Source organism: Mustelus asterias, chromosome 21 (assembly GCF_964213995.1).
Source record: "Mustelus asterias chromosome 21, sMusAst1.hap1.1, whole genome shotgun sequence".
Lineage (NCBI taxonomy): Eukaryota > Metazoa > Chordata > Chondrichthyes > Carcharhiniformes > Triakidae > Mustelus > Mustelus asterias.
Window position 1 is genome coordinate 4955247 of NC_135821.1, and position 18623 is coordinate 4973869.

Below are 18623 nucleotides of genomic sequence, written 5' to 3' on the forward strand. Positions count from 1 at the left end.
CTACTCTGCCCCCAAGGTGTGCTTGTTGAACAGGTATTCAGCCGTGCCACTCTGGGGGGAACCCAGGCGAAGCAAGTTGGTTACGTGGTCCCCAAGTTTCTTGATAGTCTTGACTTGTTTTTCCAAGTAGTGCACCTCCAGGAATTCACACAACTGGAAGTAAACAAAAGCATCGGTCAGAACATATTTGATTTGATTTGATTTGATTTATTATTGTCACATGTATTAACATGCAGTGAAAAGTCTTGTTTTTTGCCCGCTATACAGACAAAGCATACCGTTCATAGAGAAGGAAACGAGAGAGTGCAGAATGTAGTGTTACAGTCATAGCCAAAGTGTAGAGAAAGATCAACTTAATGCGAGGTAGGTCCATTCAAAAGTCTGATGGCAGCAGGGAAGAAGCTGTTCTTGAGTCGGTTGGTACGCGACCTCAGGCTTTTGTATCTTTTTCCCGAAGGAAGAAGGTGGAAGAGAGAATGTCCGGAGTGTGTGGGGTCCTTAATTATGCTGGCTGTTTGCTGAGGCAGCGAGAAGTGTAAACAGAGTCAATGGATAGAAGGCTGGTTTGCGTGATGGATTGGGCTGCATTCACGACCTTTTGTAGTTATTTGTTAGGTGGATTGGCCATGCTAAATTGTCTCTTCATGTCAGGGGCACTAGCTAGGGTAAATACATGGGCTTATGGGGATATGGTCTGGGTGGGATTGTCATCAGTGCAGTCTCGATGGACCAAATGGCCTCCTTCTGCACTGTAGGACTCTATTGAGTCCATCTAAAAGGACAAGGGCAGCAGATAAATGGGAACACCACCACCTGCAAGTTCCCCTCCAAGCCACTCACCATCCTGACTTGGAAATATATCGGCTGTTCCTTCACAGTCACTGGGTCAAAATCCTGGAATTCCCTCCCTAATGGCATTGTGGGTCAACCCACAGAACATGGACTGCAGCGATTCAAGAAGGCCTACTTGTGACACGAATAAATAAACTTTAAAATTACACATCTTTGGACACTAAGAGGCAATTTAGCATGGTCAATCCACCTAACCTGGTGAGTGTCTGGAATGAGCTGCCGGAGGTAGTATTAGAGACGGGTACAATTTTGTCTTTTAAAAAGCATTTAGACAGTTACATGGATAATATGGGTATAGAGGGATATGGGCCAAACGTGGGCAATTGGGACTAGCTTAGGGGTTAAAAAAGGGGCGGCATGGACAAGTTGGGCCGAAGGGCCTGTTTCCATGCTGTAAACCTCTATGACTCTATAAAGCTCACCAACGCCTCTACTTTCTCAAAAGACTAAGGAAATCTGGCATCTCAGCTACGACTCACACCAACTTTTACAGATGCACCATAGAAAGCATTCTTTCTGGTTGTATCACAGCTTGGTATGGCTCCTGCTCCGCCCAAGGCTGCAAGAAACTACAAAAAGTTGTGAATGTAGCCCAGTCCGTCACTCAAACCAGCCTCCCATCCATTGACTCTGTCTTCACTTTCCACTGGCTTCCGTCGGGAAAAAGATACAAAAGTCTGAGGTCACGTACCAACCAACTCAAGAACAGCTTCTTCCCTGCTGCCGTCAGATTGTTGAATGGACCTACCTTGCATTAGGTTGATCTTTCTCTACACCTTAGCTGTGACTGTAACACTACATTCTGCACTCTCTCGTTTCCTTCTCTTCGTCTGTGCAGCGTGCAGGAAACAATACTTTTCACTGTACACTTATACATGTGACAATAATAAATCAAATCAAAATCAGTTTAAGGTATAAATCTAAATCTCTTTCGACCAATGTATCTCATGGTGCATGTTGAATTCCCAAAACCCTACATTCCTAGATTTATTTTTCTCTGAATACTTACATGAGGGTCAGATCTATCCTTGGACACTTTGTATAACTCCAACAGGCTTTGATTAATGTTCTTCTCAAGTTGTAGAGCACATTGCATTGCCTGCAGCCCATTGTCCCAGTCATCTTGCTCTGGTCTCTGCAGTGTGAAGTATAGCCCAGTTAGTGATAGTCAGACATACGTACAAGGAAGCACAAATGGCCTTCATATCAAGAGGATTCGAGTACAGAAGCAGGGATGTTTTGCTGCAATTACACAGGGCCTTGGTGAGCCCCATTCTATACAAAGAACAAAGGACAAAGAACAATACAGCACAGGAACAGGCCCTTCGGCCCTCCAAGCCCGCGCCGCTCCCTGGTCCCAACTCGACCATTCTTTTGTATCCCTCCATTCCCACTCCGTTCATGTGGCTGTCTAGATAAGTCTTAAACGTTCCCAGTGTGTCTGCCTCCACCACCTTGCCCGGCAGCGCATTCCAGGCCCCCACCACCCTCTGTGTAAAATACATCCTTCTGATATCCGTGTTAAACTTCCCCCCCTTCACCTTGAACCTATGACCCCTCGTGAACGTCACCACCGACCTGGGAAAAAGCTTCCCACCGTTCACCCTATCTATGCCTTTCATAATTTTATACACCTCTATTAGGTCACCCCTCATCCTCCGTCTTTCCAGTGAGAACAACCCCAGTTTACCCAATCTCTCCTTATAACTAAGCCCTTCCATACCAGGCAACATCCTGGTAAACCTCCTCTGCACTCTCTCTAAAGCCTCCACATCCTTCTGGTAGTGTGGCGACCAGAACTGGGCGCAGTATTCCAAATGCGGCCAAACCAACGTCCTATACAACTGCAACATCAGACCCCAACTTTTATACTCTATGCCCCGTCCTATAAAGGCAAGCATGCCATATGCCTTATTCACTACCTTCTCCACCTGTGACGCCACCTTCAAGGATCTGTGGACTTGCACACCCAGGTCCCTCTGCGTATCTACACCCTTTATGGTTCTGCCATTTATCGTATAGCTCCCCCCGACGTTAGTTCTACCAAAATGCATCACTTCGCATTTATCTGGGTTGAACTCCATCTGCCATTTCTTTGCCCAAATTTCCAGCCTATCTATATCCTTCTGTAGCTTCTGACAATGTTCCTCACTATCTGCAAGTCCAGCCATTTTTGTGTCGTCTGCAAACTTACTGATCACCCCAGTTACACCTTCTTCCAGATCGTTTATATAAATCACAAACAGCAGAGGTCCCAATACAGAGCCGTGTGGAACACCACGAGTCACAGGCATCCAGCCGGAAAAAGACCCTTCCACTACCACCCTCTGTCTTCTGTGACCAAGCCAGTTCTCCACCCATCTAGCCACCTCCCCCTTTCTCCCATGAGATCCAACCTTTTGCACCAACCTACCATGAGGGACTTTGTCAAACGCTTTACTAAAGTCCATATAGACGACATCCACGGCCCTTCCCTCGTCAACCATTCTAGTCACTTCTTCAAAAAACTCCACCAGGTTAGTGAGGCAGGACCTCCCTCTCACAAAACCATGCTGACTATCGTTAATGAGTTTATTCCTTTCTAAATGCGCATACATCCTGTCTCTAAGAATCCTCTCCAACAACTTCCCTACCACGGACGTCAAGCTCACCGGCCTATAATTACCCGGGTTATCCTTCCAACCCTTCTTAAATAACGGGACAACATTAGCTATCCTCCAATCCTATATCCTCAATCCTATATGATCATGGCTGATCTCCATCTCATCCTAACTCCACTTCCCTGCCTTTTTCCCATAGCCCTTTATCCCACTTTCGATCCAATATTTATCTATCTCTTTCTTGAATCCATTGACTGAGGGCAGTACGGTGGCACAGTGGTTAGCACTTCTGCCTCACAGTGCCAGAGACCCAGGTTCAATTCCTGGCTTGGGTCACTGTCTGCGTGGAGTTTGCACATTCTCCCCGTGTCTGCGTGGGTTTCCTCCGGGTGCTCCGGTTTCCTCCCACAGTCCAAAGATGTTCGGGTTAGGTGGATTGGCCATGCTAAATTGATCCTAGTGTCAGGGGGATTAGCAGGGCAAATGTGTGGGGTTACAGGTTTAGGGCCTGGGTGCAATTGTGGTTGGTGTAGACTCGATGGGCTGAATTTTTTTCCATTCATTCATGACACATGGGCGTCGCTGGCTGGGCCAGCATTTATTGCCCATCCCTAGTTGCCCTTGGAGGGCAATTGAGAGTCAACCACATTGCTGTGGCTCTGGAGTCACATGTAGGCCAGACCGGGAAAGGACGGCAGATTTCCTCCCCTAAAGGACATTAGTGAACCAGATGGGTTTTTCCAACAATCGGCAATGGTTGATCATCAGTAGATTCTAAATTCCAGATATATTAGAATGTCCTCCTTCTGCACTGCAGGAATTCTATGATTCAATGAAAATTTCAAAAACCACAAAATTCCCGTCTAATGGAAAGTTGAGGGAACATGGAAATTCAGTGATGAAACATGTCAGAGGGTAAGGCAAAGGAAAACAGAAACAGTGCAGACTTCTGTTGTATCAACACGTTTATATTCTAATCCCAGAAGAGCATTTCATCTTGCTCTGGTATATTCCTTATCATTGTTCAATTGGATTCGATATTAAGTAGTGAATAGCGAGCAGGTTGGTTCAAGAATTCTCCCGGAGTCTGGCTGCGTTAATAAGCAGTTTGCTTTTGGGTAGGATTTTCCAGCCCTTCCCCACTGGTGGGATCTTCCAGTCCCGCTGAAGGCAACATCCCCCCACCTCCCCCCCCCACCACCCCCTCCCCCATCCCGCTACCACTGCGGTTGATTTCTAGGCAGCTTATCTGAGGAAGGATGTCCTTGCTATAGAGGGAGTGCCGCAAAGGTTTACCAGGCTGATTCCTGGGATGGCAGGTCTGTCGTATGAGGAGAGATTAAGTCGGTTAGGATTACATTCACACTTCTTGAAATTCTGCCTCACAATGCCAGGGACTCGGGTTCGATCCCAGGCTCAGGTTACTGCCTGTGCGGAGTCTGCACATTCTACACGTGTCTGCGTGGGTTTCCTCCGGGTGCTCCAGTTACCTCCCACAGTCTGAAAGGTGTCCTGGTTAGGTGCATTAGCCTTGCTAAATTCTCCCTCAGTGTACCTGAACAGGCGCCAGAGTGTGGCGATCTCAAAGAAACTTATAAAATTCTAACCAGGGTAGATTCAGAAAGAATGTTCCCAATTGTGGGGGAGTCCAGAATTGGGGTCATAGTTTGAGGATAAGGGGTAAACCTTTTAGAACTGAGGTGAGGAGAAGTTTCTTCACCCAGAGGGTGGGGAATGTGTGGAATTCATTATCACAGAAAGTAGTTGAGGCCAAAATGTTGTGTGATTTCAAGAAGAAATTAGATATTGCTCTTGGGGCTAAAGGGATCAAGGGATATGGGGGAAGGGGGGAATCAGGATATTGAATTTGATGATCAGCCATGATCAAAATGGATGGCGGAGCAGGCTCGAAGGGCTGAATGGCCTACTCCTGCTTCTAGTTTCTATGTTGCTATGGCTCTGCTGGTGAGCAACGCAAATGGCCACTAACTTCAGCGTGGCCAGAAGTTCCCACCAGCAGTCAGTAGTGATCTGCCCCCATCACCGAAGTAACTGCTGTGGGGGGAGGGAGAGGACGGAATGGAAAACTCTACCAAAACAAGTAAGTAGACTCCGAGTCACTTTGTAGTGCGGAATTTGGCCATTTGCTGAAAAAAGAGACGTGCTGTCAAAGCTTTTCACCGAGGACTCAACAGGACAGATGCAACAGTAGCAAATGCAATATTTAAATTCAGAGCACTGTCCTCTGCAAACGGAAAGAATACGTCCAGGCATTGTGCCGTTTTTGATGAAACACTGGCGAGGTTGGAGACAATGGTGAATTCTTCATGGCAACGTCTCGACTAATTGGAGTCGACGTGCCCTTTTTAAATTTAAATGCAACTGGGGTTTAACTGTTCCCTGGTGCATTCTCCATGTCAACACCTCGGCTAACCAGAGTCTAATCACCAACCAATTAGCACCCTTTCCTTGTGTGGTTGTTCCCTTTGAAATTTGGTATGTCTTGATGAGTGCAAGGTGAAAAACTTCGACCACATGTCTCTTTTTCCGGCAAGCTGACTCTGTTCACAACATTCGTCGTATAACGAAAGCATGCTCCAAACGGTTGTTTTCTACGCACTAACCTTGATGTCTTGCAGGTTGATCTGGCCACCACGTTGGTTCTGAAATCTCATCAGCTTCTCCGCTTGTTCATGTTCCTTTTCTGACAGCTTCTTGAAGAACTTCATAAAGTTGTCCAGGGCAACATCACCTCGGTCAAAGTAATATGACTGCAGAATAGTGGACAGGGTTGGAGGGGGGGATAATTAACCGGAAAATGAATCCAATGGGTTACCAAAATGAGATGATCTGTGAGGTAACTTGACAACACCAGCTGAGAACAACCTTGGACGTTTAGCAACGAATACCAAATAATTACAGGGTTTTTTAAATATTCATTTGTGGGACATGGGCGTCGCTGGCTGGGCCCACCATTTATTGCCCATCCCTAGTTGCCCTTGGAGGACAGTTGAGAGTCAACCACATTGCTGTGACTCTGAAGTCACACTGAGGCCAGACTGGGTGAAGACGGCCGATTTCCTTCCCGAAAGGGACATTAGTGAACCAGATGGGTTTTTTTCCGACAATGGTTTCATGGTCATCAGTAGATTCTTAATTCCAGATTATTTTTTTCACTGAATTCAAATTCCACCATCTGCCGTGGCGGGATTCGAACCTGGGTCCCCAGAACATTAGCTGAGTTTCTGGATTAATAGTCTAGCGATAATACCACTAGGCCATCGCCTCCCAAGATAACGTTGTAGATTCAATGCTTCCAGGCATGACTCTAGGATCTAACTGCCGGGGCAAGTCCAGACAAGTTGGAGTGAAGCCCCCAGCTTGGCTCCCGATTGGTCAGCCTGGGTCATGTGAGCCTTTCAGATGATCGTCCCTTAAAGGGGCCAGGCACCACAATTTGCTTCCCAGAATAAGATACACAGGGGGCTGTAAAACATCCATCTTTTATCATGGTATATGAGTGTCAGTTAAAAGGCCCCCATTCATCACTAATTGCACTTGAGTTTATGGGGACACAATGGTACAGTGGTATTATCAGGAGACTATTAATCCAGAAACTCAGCTCATGTTCTGGGGACCCGGGTTCGAATCCCGCCAATTCCAATCTGGAATTAAAAATCTACTGATGACCCTGAATCCAATGTCGATTGTTGGAAAACCCCAACTGGTTCACTAATGTCCCCTTTAGGGAAGGAAATCTGCTGTCCTTACCCTGCCTGGCCTACATGTGACTCCAGGGCCACAGCCACCTAACCAGCACAGGTGGATTGGCCATGCTAAATTGCCCTTTAGTGTCCCAAGATGTGCAGGTTAGGTGGATTGGCCATGCTAAATTAACCATTAGTATCCCCCTAACTTGCTCATCTTTGGACACTAAGGGGCAATTTAGTATGGCCAATCCACCTAACGTGCACTTCTTTGGATGTAGAACTTCAGATCTGCAAAATTGAGGTTTGACCATTAAGCACACTCATAACATTCGTTAAATGCTAATTTAAACAGGAGCACCCAGACATTTACCACAAGGTGAAAGGGCATACCCAAGAATGTAGCCTACGCTCATTAAAAACATCTAAGATGATTCGGATGTCGGCTTCCCAGATTTAACCAATCCCAGATTTTCTCAACCCACTGAATGACGGGTATCTGGAGACGCCACAGGTACAGGAGAGGGAAAAAATTATTTCTCAAACTTTAATCTCGACAAAATTACAAAAGTTTCCTACAAGCCATCACCGACTCTGTTAAGGGAAAAGATAGCTTTTCAAAATACCCACATGAATTAAGTTTAAAATTCATTTATTAGTGGGCTTACATTAAGTGTCAGCAGTGGATTACATTACAGTACATTAAGCAGTACATTAGGGGCAGCAGTGCTAAAGTGGGTGGCACAGTGGTTAGCACTGCTGCTTCACAGCGCCAGGGAGCTGGGTTCGATTCCCGGCTCGGGTCACTGTCTGTGCGGAGTCTGCACGTTCTCCCCGTGTCTGCGTGGGTTTCCTCCGGGTGCTCCGGTTTCCTCCCATAGTCTGAAAGACGTGCTGGTTAGGGTGCAATGTCCTGAAAAGGCACCAGATCGTGGCGACTAGGGGAATTTCGCAGTAACTTCATTGCAGGGTTAATGTAAGCCTGACTTGTGACTAATAAATAAACTTTAACTTAACACTGCAATGAAGTTACTGTGAAAATCCTCTAGTCGCCACACTCCGGCACCTGTTTGGATACACTGAGGTAGAATTTAGCACGGCCAATGCAACTAACCAGCACGTCTTTCGGATTCATAAATAAACACATTAGCTGAGTTTCTGGATCAATAAAAGCAAATTACTGCGGATGCTGGAATCTGAAACCAAAAGACTAAATACTGGAAAATCTCAGCAGGTCTTGCAGCATCAGTCAGGAAAGAAAAGAGCTGACGTTTCAAGTCCAGATGACCCTTTGTCAAAGCTGACAAAACCCCCTAGTCGCCACACTCCGACGCCTGTTCGGGTAACACTGAGGGAGAATTTTAGCACGGCCAGTGCACCCTAACCAGCACGTCTTTCGGACTGTGGGAGGAAACGGAGCATCATTCAAGTTAAAGTTTATTTATTAGTGTCACAAGTAGGCTTACATTAACACTGCAATGAAGTTACTGTGAAAATCCCCTAGTCGCCACACACCAACATCTTTTCAGGTACACTGAGGGAGAATTTAGCACGGCCAATGCACCCTAACCAGCACGTCTTTCAGATTTGCACAGCATGGTGGCACAGTGGTTAGCACTGCTGCCTCACAGCGCCAGGGACCCGGGTTCGATTCCCAGCTTGGGTCACTGTGGGGTGCAGAGTCTGCACATTCTCCCCGTGTCTGCATGGGTTTCCTCCGGGTGTTCCAGGTTCCTCCCACAGTCTGAAAGACGTGCTGGTTAGATGCATTGGCCGTGCTAAATTCTCCCTCAGTGTAGCCAGCGGCGTTGGAGTGTGGCGACTGGGGGATTTTCGCAGTAACTTCATTGCAGTGTTAATGCAAGCCTACTTGTGACACCAATAAATAAATAAGCTAAACTAAACTGTGGGAGGAAAGCGGAGGAAACCCACGCAGACACCGGGAGAACGTGCAAACTCCACACAGACAGTGACCTGAGGCTGGGAATCGAACCTGAGTCCTTGAGGCAGCAGTGCTAACCACTGTGCCACCGTGCCATCCCAAGTTTCAAGCTTAAGAAGGTTTGCTCTGAGTGCAGGACTCACCATGGAGAGGTAGACGTAGGAAGAGTAGAGCTCCATGTTAATCATGCGATTCACCGCACCCTCACAGTCCTTGTGGTAGTTCAGACGCATGTTATGGTCCATGCTCAACGCGGGGTAAAAATAATCGGCGTTTGGCAGTCTTCGGAGCTGACAGGAGACAAGGAGTAGCTGCTGTGGAGAGGCCTTGCAGAGGCAGCAGTGTGCAAACCTGTCTCAGGGGGCACCTGAATTTATACAACTTAGCTACCGTCTCTCTTGAACTTCGAACTGCGAGCACTGTGAGTGGCTGCTCTTTCAACCAATGGGACAGCTGCTTTGGCTCAGGTGTCGTCAGGAGGGCGGAATCGGTGGGGGGGGGGCGGTGGGATGGGGTGGAGGGGGGGAATGGCGTGAGGCTTTGCAAAGATTGACACTTCTGCCTGGCTGCCCACCAGCTCTCCTCCCGATGTTTAATTGCCTGGGACATCTTGGCATCAAAGTTTTCTCTTCCTATTTTAAGCTATTCAACTAACAATGAATTCTGGTGAACTCAGCAACATGCTGGGTGTGGCAATCTTCTGTTAGTCATCTTAACAAGTATGTTGTTATACTAAGTCGGTTCGGATTATATTCGCTGGAGTTTAGAAGAGTGAAAGGGGAAATTTATAAAATTCTAACAGGATTTTCCACAAGTTTTTTTTTTACACAGAGGAAGCCTGGAACTCGCTGCCGGGGGAAGTTGTGGAAGCAGATACGATCGTGACTTTTAAGGGTCGTCTTGACAAATACATGAATAGGATGAGAATAGAGCGATATGGTCTCTGCAAGGGGTAGGGGGTTTAAGTTCAGACAAGCAGCATGGTCGGTGCAGGCTTGGAGGGCCAAAAGGCCTGTTCCTGTGCTGTAATTTTCTTTGTTCTTTGTTTAGACAGGGTAGATTAGACATTGGGTGCCACGGTGGCACAGCACTGCTGCCTCACAGCACTATGGACCCGGGTTCAATTTCCAGCCTCGGGTCACTGTCTGTGTGGAGTTTGCACATTCTCCCCGTGTCTGCGTGGGTTTCCTCCAGGTGCTCCGATTTCCTCCCACAGTGCAAAGATGTGCGGGTTAGGTGGATTGGCCGTGCTAAATTGCTCCTTATTGTTAGGGGGACTAGCTAGGGTAAATGCATGGGGTTACGGGGATAAGGTCTGGATGGGATTATGGTCGGTGTAGACCTGATGGACCGAATGGCCTCCTTCTGCCCTGCATGACTCTAAAATTCAGAAAGAATGTTCCTGATGGTGGGGGAGTCCAGAACTAGGGGTCACAGTTTGAGGATAAGGGGTCAACCTTTTAGGACTGAGGTGAGGAGAAATTTCTTCACCCAGAGGGTGGTGAATGTGTGGAATTCACTCCCACAGAAAGCAGCGGGGGCCAAAACATTGTGTGATTTCAAGAAGAAATTAGAAATAGCTCTTGGGGCTAAAGGGATCGAGGGATGGGTGGGGGAAGGGGGTGATCAGGATATTGAATTTGATGCTATGCTATGATCATAATGAATGGCGGAGCAGGTTGGAAGGGCCAAATGACCTATTCCTGCTTCTAGTTTCTATAGTGAGCAGTTTATATCAGCTGAGTTAATGCCATCACCGAAGGAGTGGACACAGAAATATGCTAACCTGACCAATGTTCATCCACTGGCATATGAAGATAATCCCAGATAGCAAAGATCTTTGCTTTACTGATCAGGAAGATCTGAAACTCCACTCTCCCCACCATTGTCCCACATCAATTAAAGGTGTTTGGGGGTTTTTGTCCCTCTGACTCCTCCAAGAGATTGATTCCGTGGATGAAAATGTCCAACATTTTCCTTTTACCAGTTGAAAATTGTGTCCCCTGGATCTAATCTAGCATTTTACATTAATGCCAGGTAATTTTCTGCAGTTAGGGGAATCATAGAATCCCTACAGTGCAGAAGGAGGCCATTTGGTCCATCGTGTATGCACCATCTCCTACCCAGGCTTACCCTGTAACCCCGCATATTTACCCCTCTTAACCTACATATCTTTGGACACCAAGGGACAATTTAGCACGGCCAATCCACCCTAACCTGCACATCTTTGGAGTGTGGGAGGAAACCGGAGCACCCGGAGGAAACTCACGCAGATATGGGGAGATTGTGCAAACTCCACACAGACAATGGCCCGAGGTCAGAATCGAACCCGGGTCCCTGGCGCTGTGAGGCAGCAGTGCTAACCGCTGTGTTGGTGTGTTAACCTATAACCTATAACCTTCTGACTCAAGGAAGAGGGCACAGCTGACACTTTGCCATTTTTATTTGCCCTGGGAAGATGTTGTGGGCTGGCATATTGATGGGCCGAGGTCCCCGTGGTGTTCTCAGTCGTGTTAGGTAGTGAACGGTAGGCGACAGCGATGGTGACAGAAGGGTGGGGTATGTCTGTGTGGGGGTGGCGCACACCTTGGGTAGTGAGGGTGCTCTGTATCCTGCCGCCACTCGCTCTTCTTCTCGTTTTCCATCTTACTACTTCGATCGGGATGATGTTGCTTTGAGGAACTTTGCCAGGTTTTATCTGGAGCAGTCGTTTGAGGTGTTTCCTCGGAAGGAACTCTTCAAATGCAGACAATAAAAATATAACAAAACTTACTCCAACTTATAAATCAAAGAAAGGGTTTAATAAAGAAACTTCATTACTCCAAACTTGGGGCCTCGCCCTGGGCCACTCCAAGCTCCCCACAATTCCCAACAGGTTCTTATATATAGAGAGTCAGCTGACCATCACACCATTGATTCCATGGTTTAGAGGGTCAGCTGACCCTTACAGCTTGTTACCATTGGTCACATTACATCCAATACAAAGTTGTCACCGGTTACATTCTAACATGAGGAGCAGGAACATGCTGCCAAGCTGATGAGGTTTCAGAATCAGCCGCATCATCCTGAAGGATATCAAGGTTAGCGCGAGGGAGAGGTGGGTTGCCTCACATCCTTTAAAAAGTACCTGGATGAGCACTTGGCATGTCATAACATTCAGGGCTATGGGCCAAGTGTTGGTAAATGGGATTAGGTGAGAGATCAGGTGTTTCTCAAATGTCGGTCCAGACTCGATGGGCCGAAGGGCCTCTTCTGCGCTGTATGATTCTCTCCAGGGGTTAGAATCAGCCTCATGGCACCTCTCTGCATCTTGAATATTGGCCAGTAGCATTGAACCTTATATATAGAACCTTAGTTAGGCCACACTTGGAATATAGTGTTCAATTCTGGTCGCCACACTACCAGAAGGATGTGGAAGCTTTGGAGAGGGTACAGAAAAGATTTACCAAGATGTTGCCTGCTGTGGAGGGCATTAGCTATGAGGAGAGGTTGGAGAAACTTGGTTTGTTCTCACTGGAACAACGGAGATTGAGGGGCGACCCGATAGAAGTCTACAAGATTATGAGGGGCATGGATAGAATGGATAGTCAGAAGCTTTTTCCCCAGGGTGGAAGAGTCAATTACTAGGGGGCACAGGTTTAAGGTACGAGGGGCAAGGTTTAAAGGATATGTATGAGGCAGGTTTTTTACACAGAGGGTGGTGGGTGCCTGGAACTTGCTGCCGGGGGAGGGAGTGGAAGCAGATATGTTAGTGACTTTTAAGGGGCGTCTTGAAAAATACATGATTAGGATGGGAATGGAGGGATATGGTCCCAGGAAGGGTAGGAGGTTTTAGTTCAGTCGGGTAGCATGGTCGGTGCACAAGTGTGGTCAACCAGTAGACTTTGATCACCACTTTCTGTTTTGGCTATATTACTCAGGATTCTATTAGCACGGGTGCAGGAACAGTGCAGAGTTAGGGAGAGACCAGAGCAACAGCAAGGGGAAAGCTCAGAAAAAAAACCCTACAGAACACAATGCATTTTGAGTAAATTCTTTTTTTGAAATTGAGTTCAAATTTTTAATACATTACTCAAAGACTAATCAAGATCCTCTATTAACTCGAACAGGTTTTTTGTTACACCATGGTATGGGGGAAGGCCATTTGGCCCATTGGTCTCAATTAGACCATAAGACCATAAGGTTTAGCAGCAAAGTTAGGCCATTCGACCCATCGAGTCAGCTCCGCCATTCAATCATAGTTGATAAGTTTCTCAACCTCATTCTCCCGCCTTTTCCCCATAATCTTTGATTCTCTTACCAATCAAGAGCCTATCCATCTCTGTCTTAAAGACACTCAATGACCCGGCCTCCTCTGTGGCAATAGATTCCACAGATTCACCACCCTCCGGCTGAAGAAATTCCTCCAAAGGATTGCCCCTTTACTCTGAGGCTGTGCCCTCGGATCCGAGTCTCTCTGACTAATGGAAACATCTTCCCCACATCCACTCTATCCAGGCCTTTCAGGGTTCTGTAAGTTTCCACGAGATCCCCCCATATCCGACTAAAGTCCATCGAGTACAGATCCAGTGTCCTCAAACACTCCACATCAGTCATCTCTTGCTACTCCCCTACCTTTCCCCTGTAACCCTGCAAATCTTTCCTTCTCAGGTAATGATCAAATTCCTCATGGAAAGCCTTGGGCGGCGCGGTGACACAATGGTTAGCACTGCTGCCTCACAGCGCCAGGGACCCTGGTTCAATTCCAGCCTTGGGTCACTGTCTGTGTGGAGTTTGCACGTTCTCCCCGTGTCTGCGTGGGTTTCCTCCAGGTATTCCGGTTTCCTCCCACACTCCAAAGATGTGCAGGTTAGGTTGATTGGCCATGCTAAATTGCCCCTTAGTGTCAGGGGATTAGCAGGGTAAATAACTGAGATTACGGGAATAGGGTCTGGGTGGGATTGTGGTCAGTGCAAACTCGATGGGCCAAATGGCCTCCTTCTGCACTGTAGGGATTCTATGAACCTGCCTCCGCCACACTCTCAGGCAATGCACTCCGAATCCTAACCACTCACTGTGCGGGTGGATTTTACCTTGTGTCTCTGTTGCTTCTTTTGCCAGTCACTTTAAACCTGTGCTGTCTAGCTCTCGATCCTTCTCCCAATGGGAAGAGTTCCTTCCTGTCTACTCTGTCCAGATCCCTGATGGTTCATACTTCTATCCAATCTCCTCTCGACCTTCTCTGAAGGAAATCTTTTGATTTTTGATTTGATTTATTATTGTCACCTGTATTAACATACAGTGAAAAGTATTGTTTCTTGCGCGCTATACAGACAAAGCATACCGTTCATAGAGAAGGAAAGGAGAGAGTGCAGAATGTAGTGTTACAGTCATAGCTAGGATATAGAGAAAGATCAACTGAATGCCGGGTAGGTCCATTCAAAAATCTGACAGCAGCAGGGAAGAAGCTGTTCTTGAGTCGGTTGGTACGTGACCTCAGCCTTTTGTACATTTTTCCCGACGGAAGAAGGCGGAAGAGAGTGTATCCAGGTGCGTGGAGTCCTTAATTATGCTGGCTGCTTTTCCGAGGCAGTGGAAAGTGTAGCCAGGTTCCCAGGTTCAATTCCTGGCTTGGGTCACTGTCTGTGACCTACCTCGCACTAAGTTGATCTTTCTCTACACCCTAACTATGATTGTAACGAGGGGTGGCACAGTGATACAGCGGTTAGCACTGCTGCCTCACAGCGCCAGGGACCTGGGTTCGACTCCCGGCTTGGGCCACTATCTGTGCGGAGTCTGCACTTTCTCCCCGTGTCTGTGTGGGTTTCTTCCGGGTGCTCTGGTTTCCTCCCACAGTCTGAAAGATGTGCTGGTTAGGTGCATAGGCCTGAACAGGCGTGGTCAGAGTGTGGTGGCTCGGAGAATTTCACTGTAACTTCATTGCAGTGTTAATGTAAGCTTATTTGTGATTAATGAATAAACTGGTGGAAGAGTGAACGTCCGGGATGCGTGGGGTCCTTAATTATGCTGACTGCTTTGCCGAGGCAGCAGGAAGTGTAGACAGAGTCAATGGATGTGAGGCTGGTTTGCGTGATGGATTGGGCTACATTCATGACCCTTTGTAGCTTCTTGCGGTCTTGGGCAGAGCAGGAGCTGCACCAAGCTGTGATACAGCCAGAAAGGATGGGTTCCCAATGTCTCCAATTCTCCTAAATCCTGGATCCATTCTCATGAATCTTTTCTCTCTCATGCCTCCACATCCTTCCTAACATCTGGTGCCTGGAAGGGTTTGCAATATTTCTTTTTTAACCTAAAATTATGTGAGTGAATTTTTCTTAAGCAATGTTGAAATGAATGAATGGTTAATTGCACATGCCTCTGGGCAGTGGTCCCGCCCAGTCCCTTCTCACACAATATTTGATGCTTTTAGACACTGCTTTCATCTAATTAACTTTTGAAAGAAAAGTCAAGTTTTCACAAGTACCAACACGGCCTAAAGGCGAGAATAGGCCATGCCCCAATCACAGCGAATGTAAAGATTCCTTTGTGTAGCTATGCACAATCTGGGCTGTGTTTCTGCTTCAGCGGTCTCGGAACGGAACTCCTGGCCTCCTTGTTTTGTTTTATTGGCTATGGTCTAATAGACCCAACCATTCCCACTACCTTCTGATTCACATCCCGGAACTATCCGGAGGCCACGTCCAGATCCTTTTCAGCTTCTTCTGTCTGGCCGCCATGTGCAAAAGATGGTGTTGCAGAGGTGATGTAACCCCGGATGGATAATTCAGTCAGGCCAGTCGACTAGGGACGAAATTTTCACAGCAGCTGAAATTAATAATATCGGTTAGTACTACAGCCTCACAGCGCCAAGGACCCGGGCTCAATTCCAGCCCTGGGTCACTGTCTGTGTGTGGACGTTCTCCCCGTGTCTGCGTGGGTTTCCTCCGGGTGCTCCGGTTTCCTTCCACAGTCCAAAGATGTGCAGGTTAGGTGGATTGGCCATGCTAAATTGCATCTTCGTGTCCAACGATGAGCAGGTTAGGTGGATTGGCCATGCCAAATTGCCCCTTAGTGTCCCAAGGTGTGCAGGTTAGGTGGATTGGCCATGCTAAATTGCCCTTAGTGTCCAAAGATGTGCAGGTTAGGTGGATTGGCCGTGCTAAATTGCCCCTTAGTGTCCAAAGATATGCAGGTTAGGTGGATTGGACATGTTAAATTGCGTCTTAGTGTCCAAAGATGTGCAGGTTAGGTGGATTGGCCATGCTAAATTGCCCCTTAGTGTCCCAAGGTGTGCAGGTTAGGTGGATTGGCCATGCTAAATTGCCCTTTAGTGTCCAAATATATGCAAGTTAGGTGGATTGGACATGCTAAATTGCCCCTTAGTGTCCAACGATGTGCAGGTTAGGTCGATTGGCCATGCTAAACTGCGTCTTAGTGTCCAAAGATGTGCAGGTTAGGTGGATTGGCCATGCTAAATTGTCCCTTAATGTCCAACGATAAGCAGGTTAGGTGGATTGGGCATGGTAAACTGCGTCTTAATGTCCAACAATGTGCAGGTTAGGTGGATTGGCCATGCTAAATTGAATGTCAGGGGGACTAGCAGGGTAAATACATGGGGTTACGGGGATAGGGCCTCGGTGGAAGTGTTGTTCGGTGCAAGCTCGATGGGCCCAATGGCCTCTTTCTGCTCTGTAGGGATTCTACGATGCTATGAACTCAGCAGGTCTGGCATCAGCTGTGGAGAGAGAAACAGGGTTAATGTTTTGAGTCTGCCTGTCTCTTCTTCAGAGCAGAAGAGTGGCTGAGACGTCAGTGTTTCAGATGAAGTGTGCCCTGTTCCATCTCAGAAAGGTCGTGAGGAGATTTGACAGAGGCATTCCGAATCCTGAGTGGACTGGACAGGGGAGGTTGAGAGAATTTCCATTGATAGAAAGGCTGAAGATGCTGATTTGAGATGATTGAGAAGAAGCCATGACGGCTCAATGAAGATCTTTTCCTGGGCAGTGAGTGACTAAGATCTGGAATGCGTTGCCTGAATGAAGGAAGATTCAATTGTGAATTTTCAAATGGATTTGAATCGAAGAGAAAAATATTTGAAGGGCAGTGGAGAAGAGTTTTTATATTCATTCATGGGACTTGGGCGTCGCTGGCTGGGCCAGCATTTATTGCCCATCCCTAGTTGCCCTTGGAGGGGCAGTTGAGAGTCAACCACATTGCTGTGGCTCTGGAGTCACATGTAGGCCAGACCGGGTAAGGACGGCAGATTTTCTTCCCTAAAGAACATTAGTGAACCAGATGGATTTTTCCGACAACCAACAATGGTTTCATGGTCATCAGTAGATTCTTAATTCCAGATTTTTTTTTAAATCGAATTCGAATTCCTCCATCTACCGTGGCAGGATTCGCACCCAGGCTACCAGAACATTAGCTGAGTTTCTGGATTAATAATCTAGTGATAATACCACTAGGCCATCGCCTCCCCTCTTTAGGGCAGAAAATTCCAGAGATTCACCACCCTCTGCGAAAAGAAATTTCTACACACCTCAGTTTTAAATGAGCGGCCCTTTATCTTGTAGCGATGTCCCCTTGTTTGAGACTCTCCCACTCGTGAAAACATCTCACCATCTACTCTGTCGAGCTCCCTCAGGACGTTATATGTCTGATAAAGGTCATCCCTCACTCCAAGGAATACAGACCCAGAATATTTAGTCTCTCTTAATAGGATAACTCTCTCATCCCAGGAATTAAGACCATAATATATAGTGTTAGTGAAGGACATTAGTGAACAAGATGGATTTTTCCACAATCGACAATGGTTTCCTGGTCATCAGTAGATTCTTAATTCCAGATATTTTTTATTGAATTCAAATTCCACCAGCTGCTGTGGCGGGATTCGAACCCGGGTCCCCAGAACATTAGCTGAATTTCTGGATTAATAGTTCAGCGATAATACCAATAGGGTGATCCAAATGCAGTGGGGGCTAAGTTGAGTTGAACTTGCAGAGAGCGGTCCAAATGATCTCCTTCTGTTAGCCGAGGTGGGCTGTCTTTTTTATAAAAGCAAATTACTGCGGATGCTGGAATCTGAAACCTTAATTTTTCAGCATTTTCTCTTTTGGTGTCTTTTTAAAAAATATTTATTTATCGGGGACATGGGTGTCACTGGCTGATCAGCATTTATTGTAAGAAGTCTCACAACACCAGGTTAAAGTCCAACAGGTTTATTTGGCAGCACTAGCTTTCGGAGTCTCGCTCCTTCATCAGGTGAGTGAGGACTTGTGTTCACAAACAGGGCATATACAGACACAAACTCAATTTACAAGATAATGGTTGGAATGCGAGTCTTTACAGGTAATCAAGTCTTAAAGGTACAGACCATGTGAGTGAAGAGAGGGTTAAGTACAGGTTAAAGAGATGTGTATTGTCTCCAGCCAGGACAGTTTGTGAGATTTTGCAAGCCCAGGCAAGTCGTAGATAGTGTGACATGAACCCAAGATCCCGGTTGAGGCCGCCCTCATGTGTGCGGAACTTGGCTATCAGTTT

The 18623-nt window shown here is 46.9% G+C and overlaps 1 protein-coding gene across 1 annotated transcript; it reads right to left on the minus strand.

The window, feature by feature from the left end:
• LOC144508888 (ferritin heavy chain-like) lies at window positions 1-9485 on the minus strand. The gene is made up of 4 exons (XM_078237103.1): window positions 9245-9485; window positions 6077-6223; window positions 1862-1987; window positions 1-153 (listed from the first exon to the last, which is right to left on the minus strand). The coding sequence occupies exons 1-4, from the start codon at window positions 9344-9346 to the stop codon at window positions 1-3; spliced, it is 528 nt and encodes a 175-aa protein (XP_078093229.1). The 5' UTR covers window positions 9347-9485.
• Between the last annotated feature and the right edge of the window lie 9138 nt (window positions 9486-18623).

What these genes read in the sequence shown, in the direction of transcription:
- LOC144508888 (XM_078237103.1), bottom strand. Translation starts at nt 9,346, where the DNA reads ATGGACCATAACATGCGTCTGAACTACCACAAGGACTGTGAGGGTGCG. An exon ending in CCTACGTCTACCTCTCCATG is followed by an intron (nt 6,224 to 9,244) that starts GTGAGTCCTGCA and finishes ACTATTCTGCAG; the next exon opens with TCATATTACTTTGACCGAGG. An exon ending in AGGATAGATCTGACCCTCAT is followed by an intron (nt 154 to 1,861) that starts GTAAGTATTCAG and finishes GTTTACTTCCAG; the next exon opens with TTGTGTGAATTCCTGGAGGT.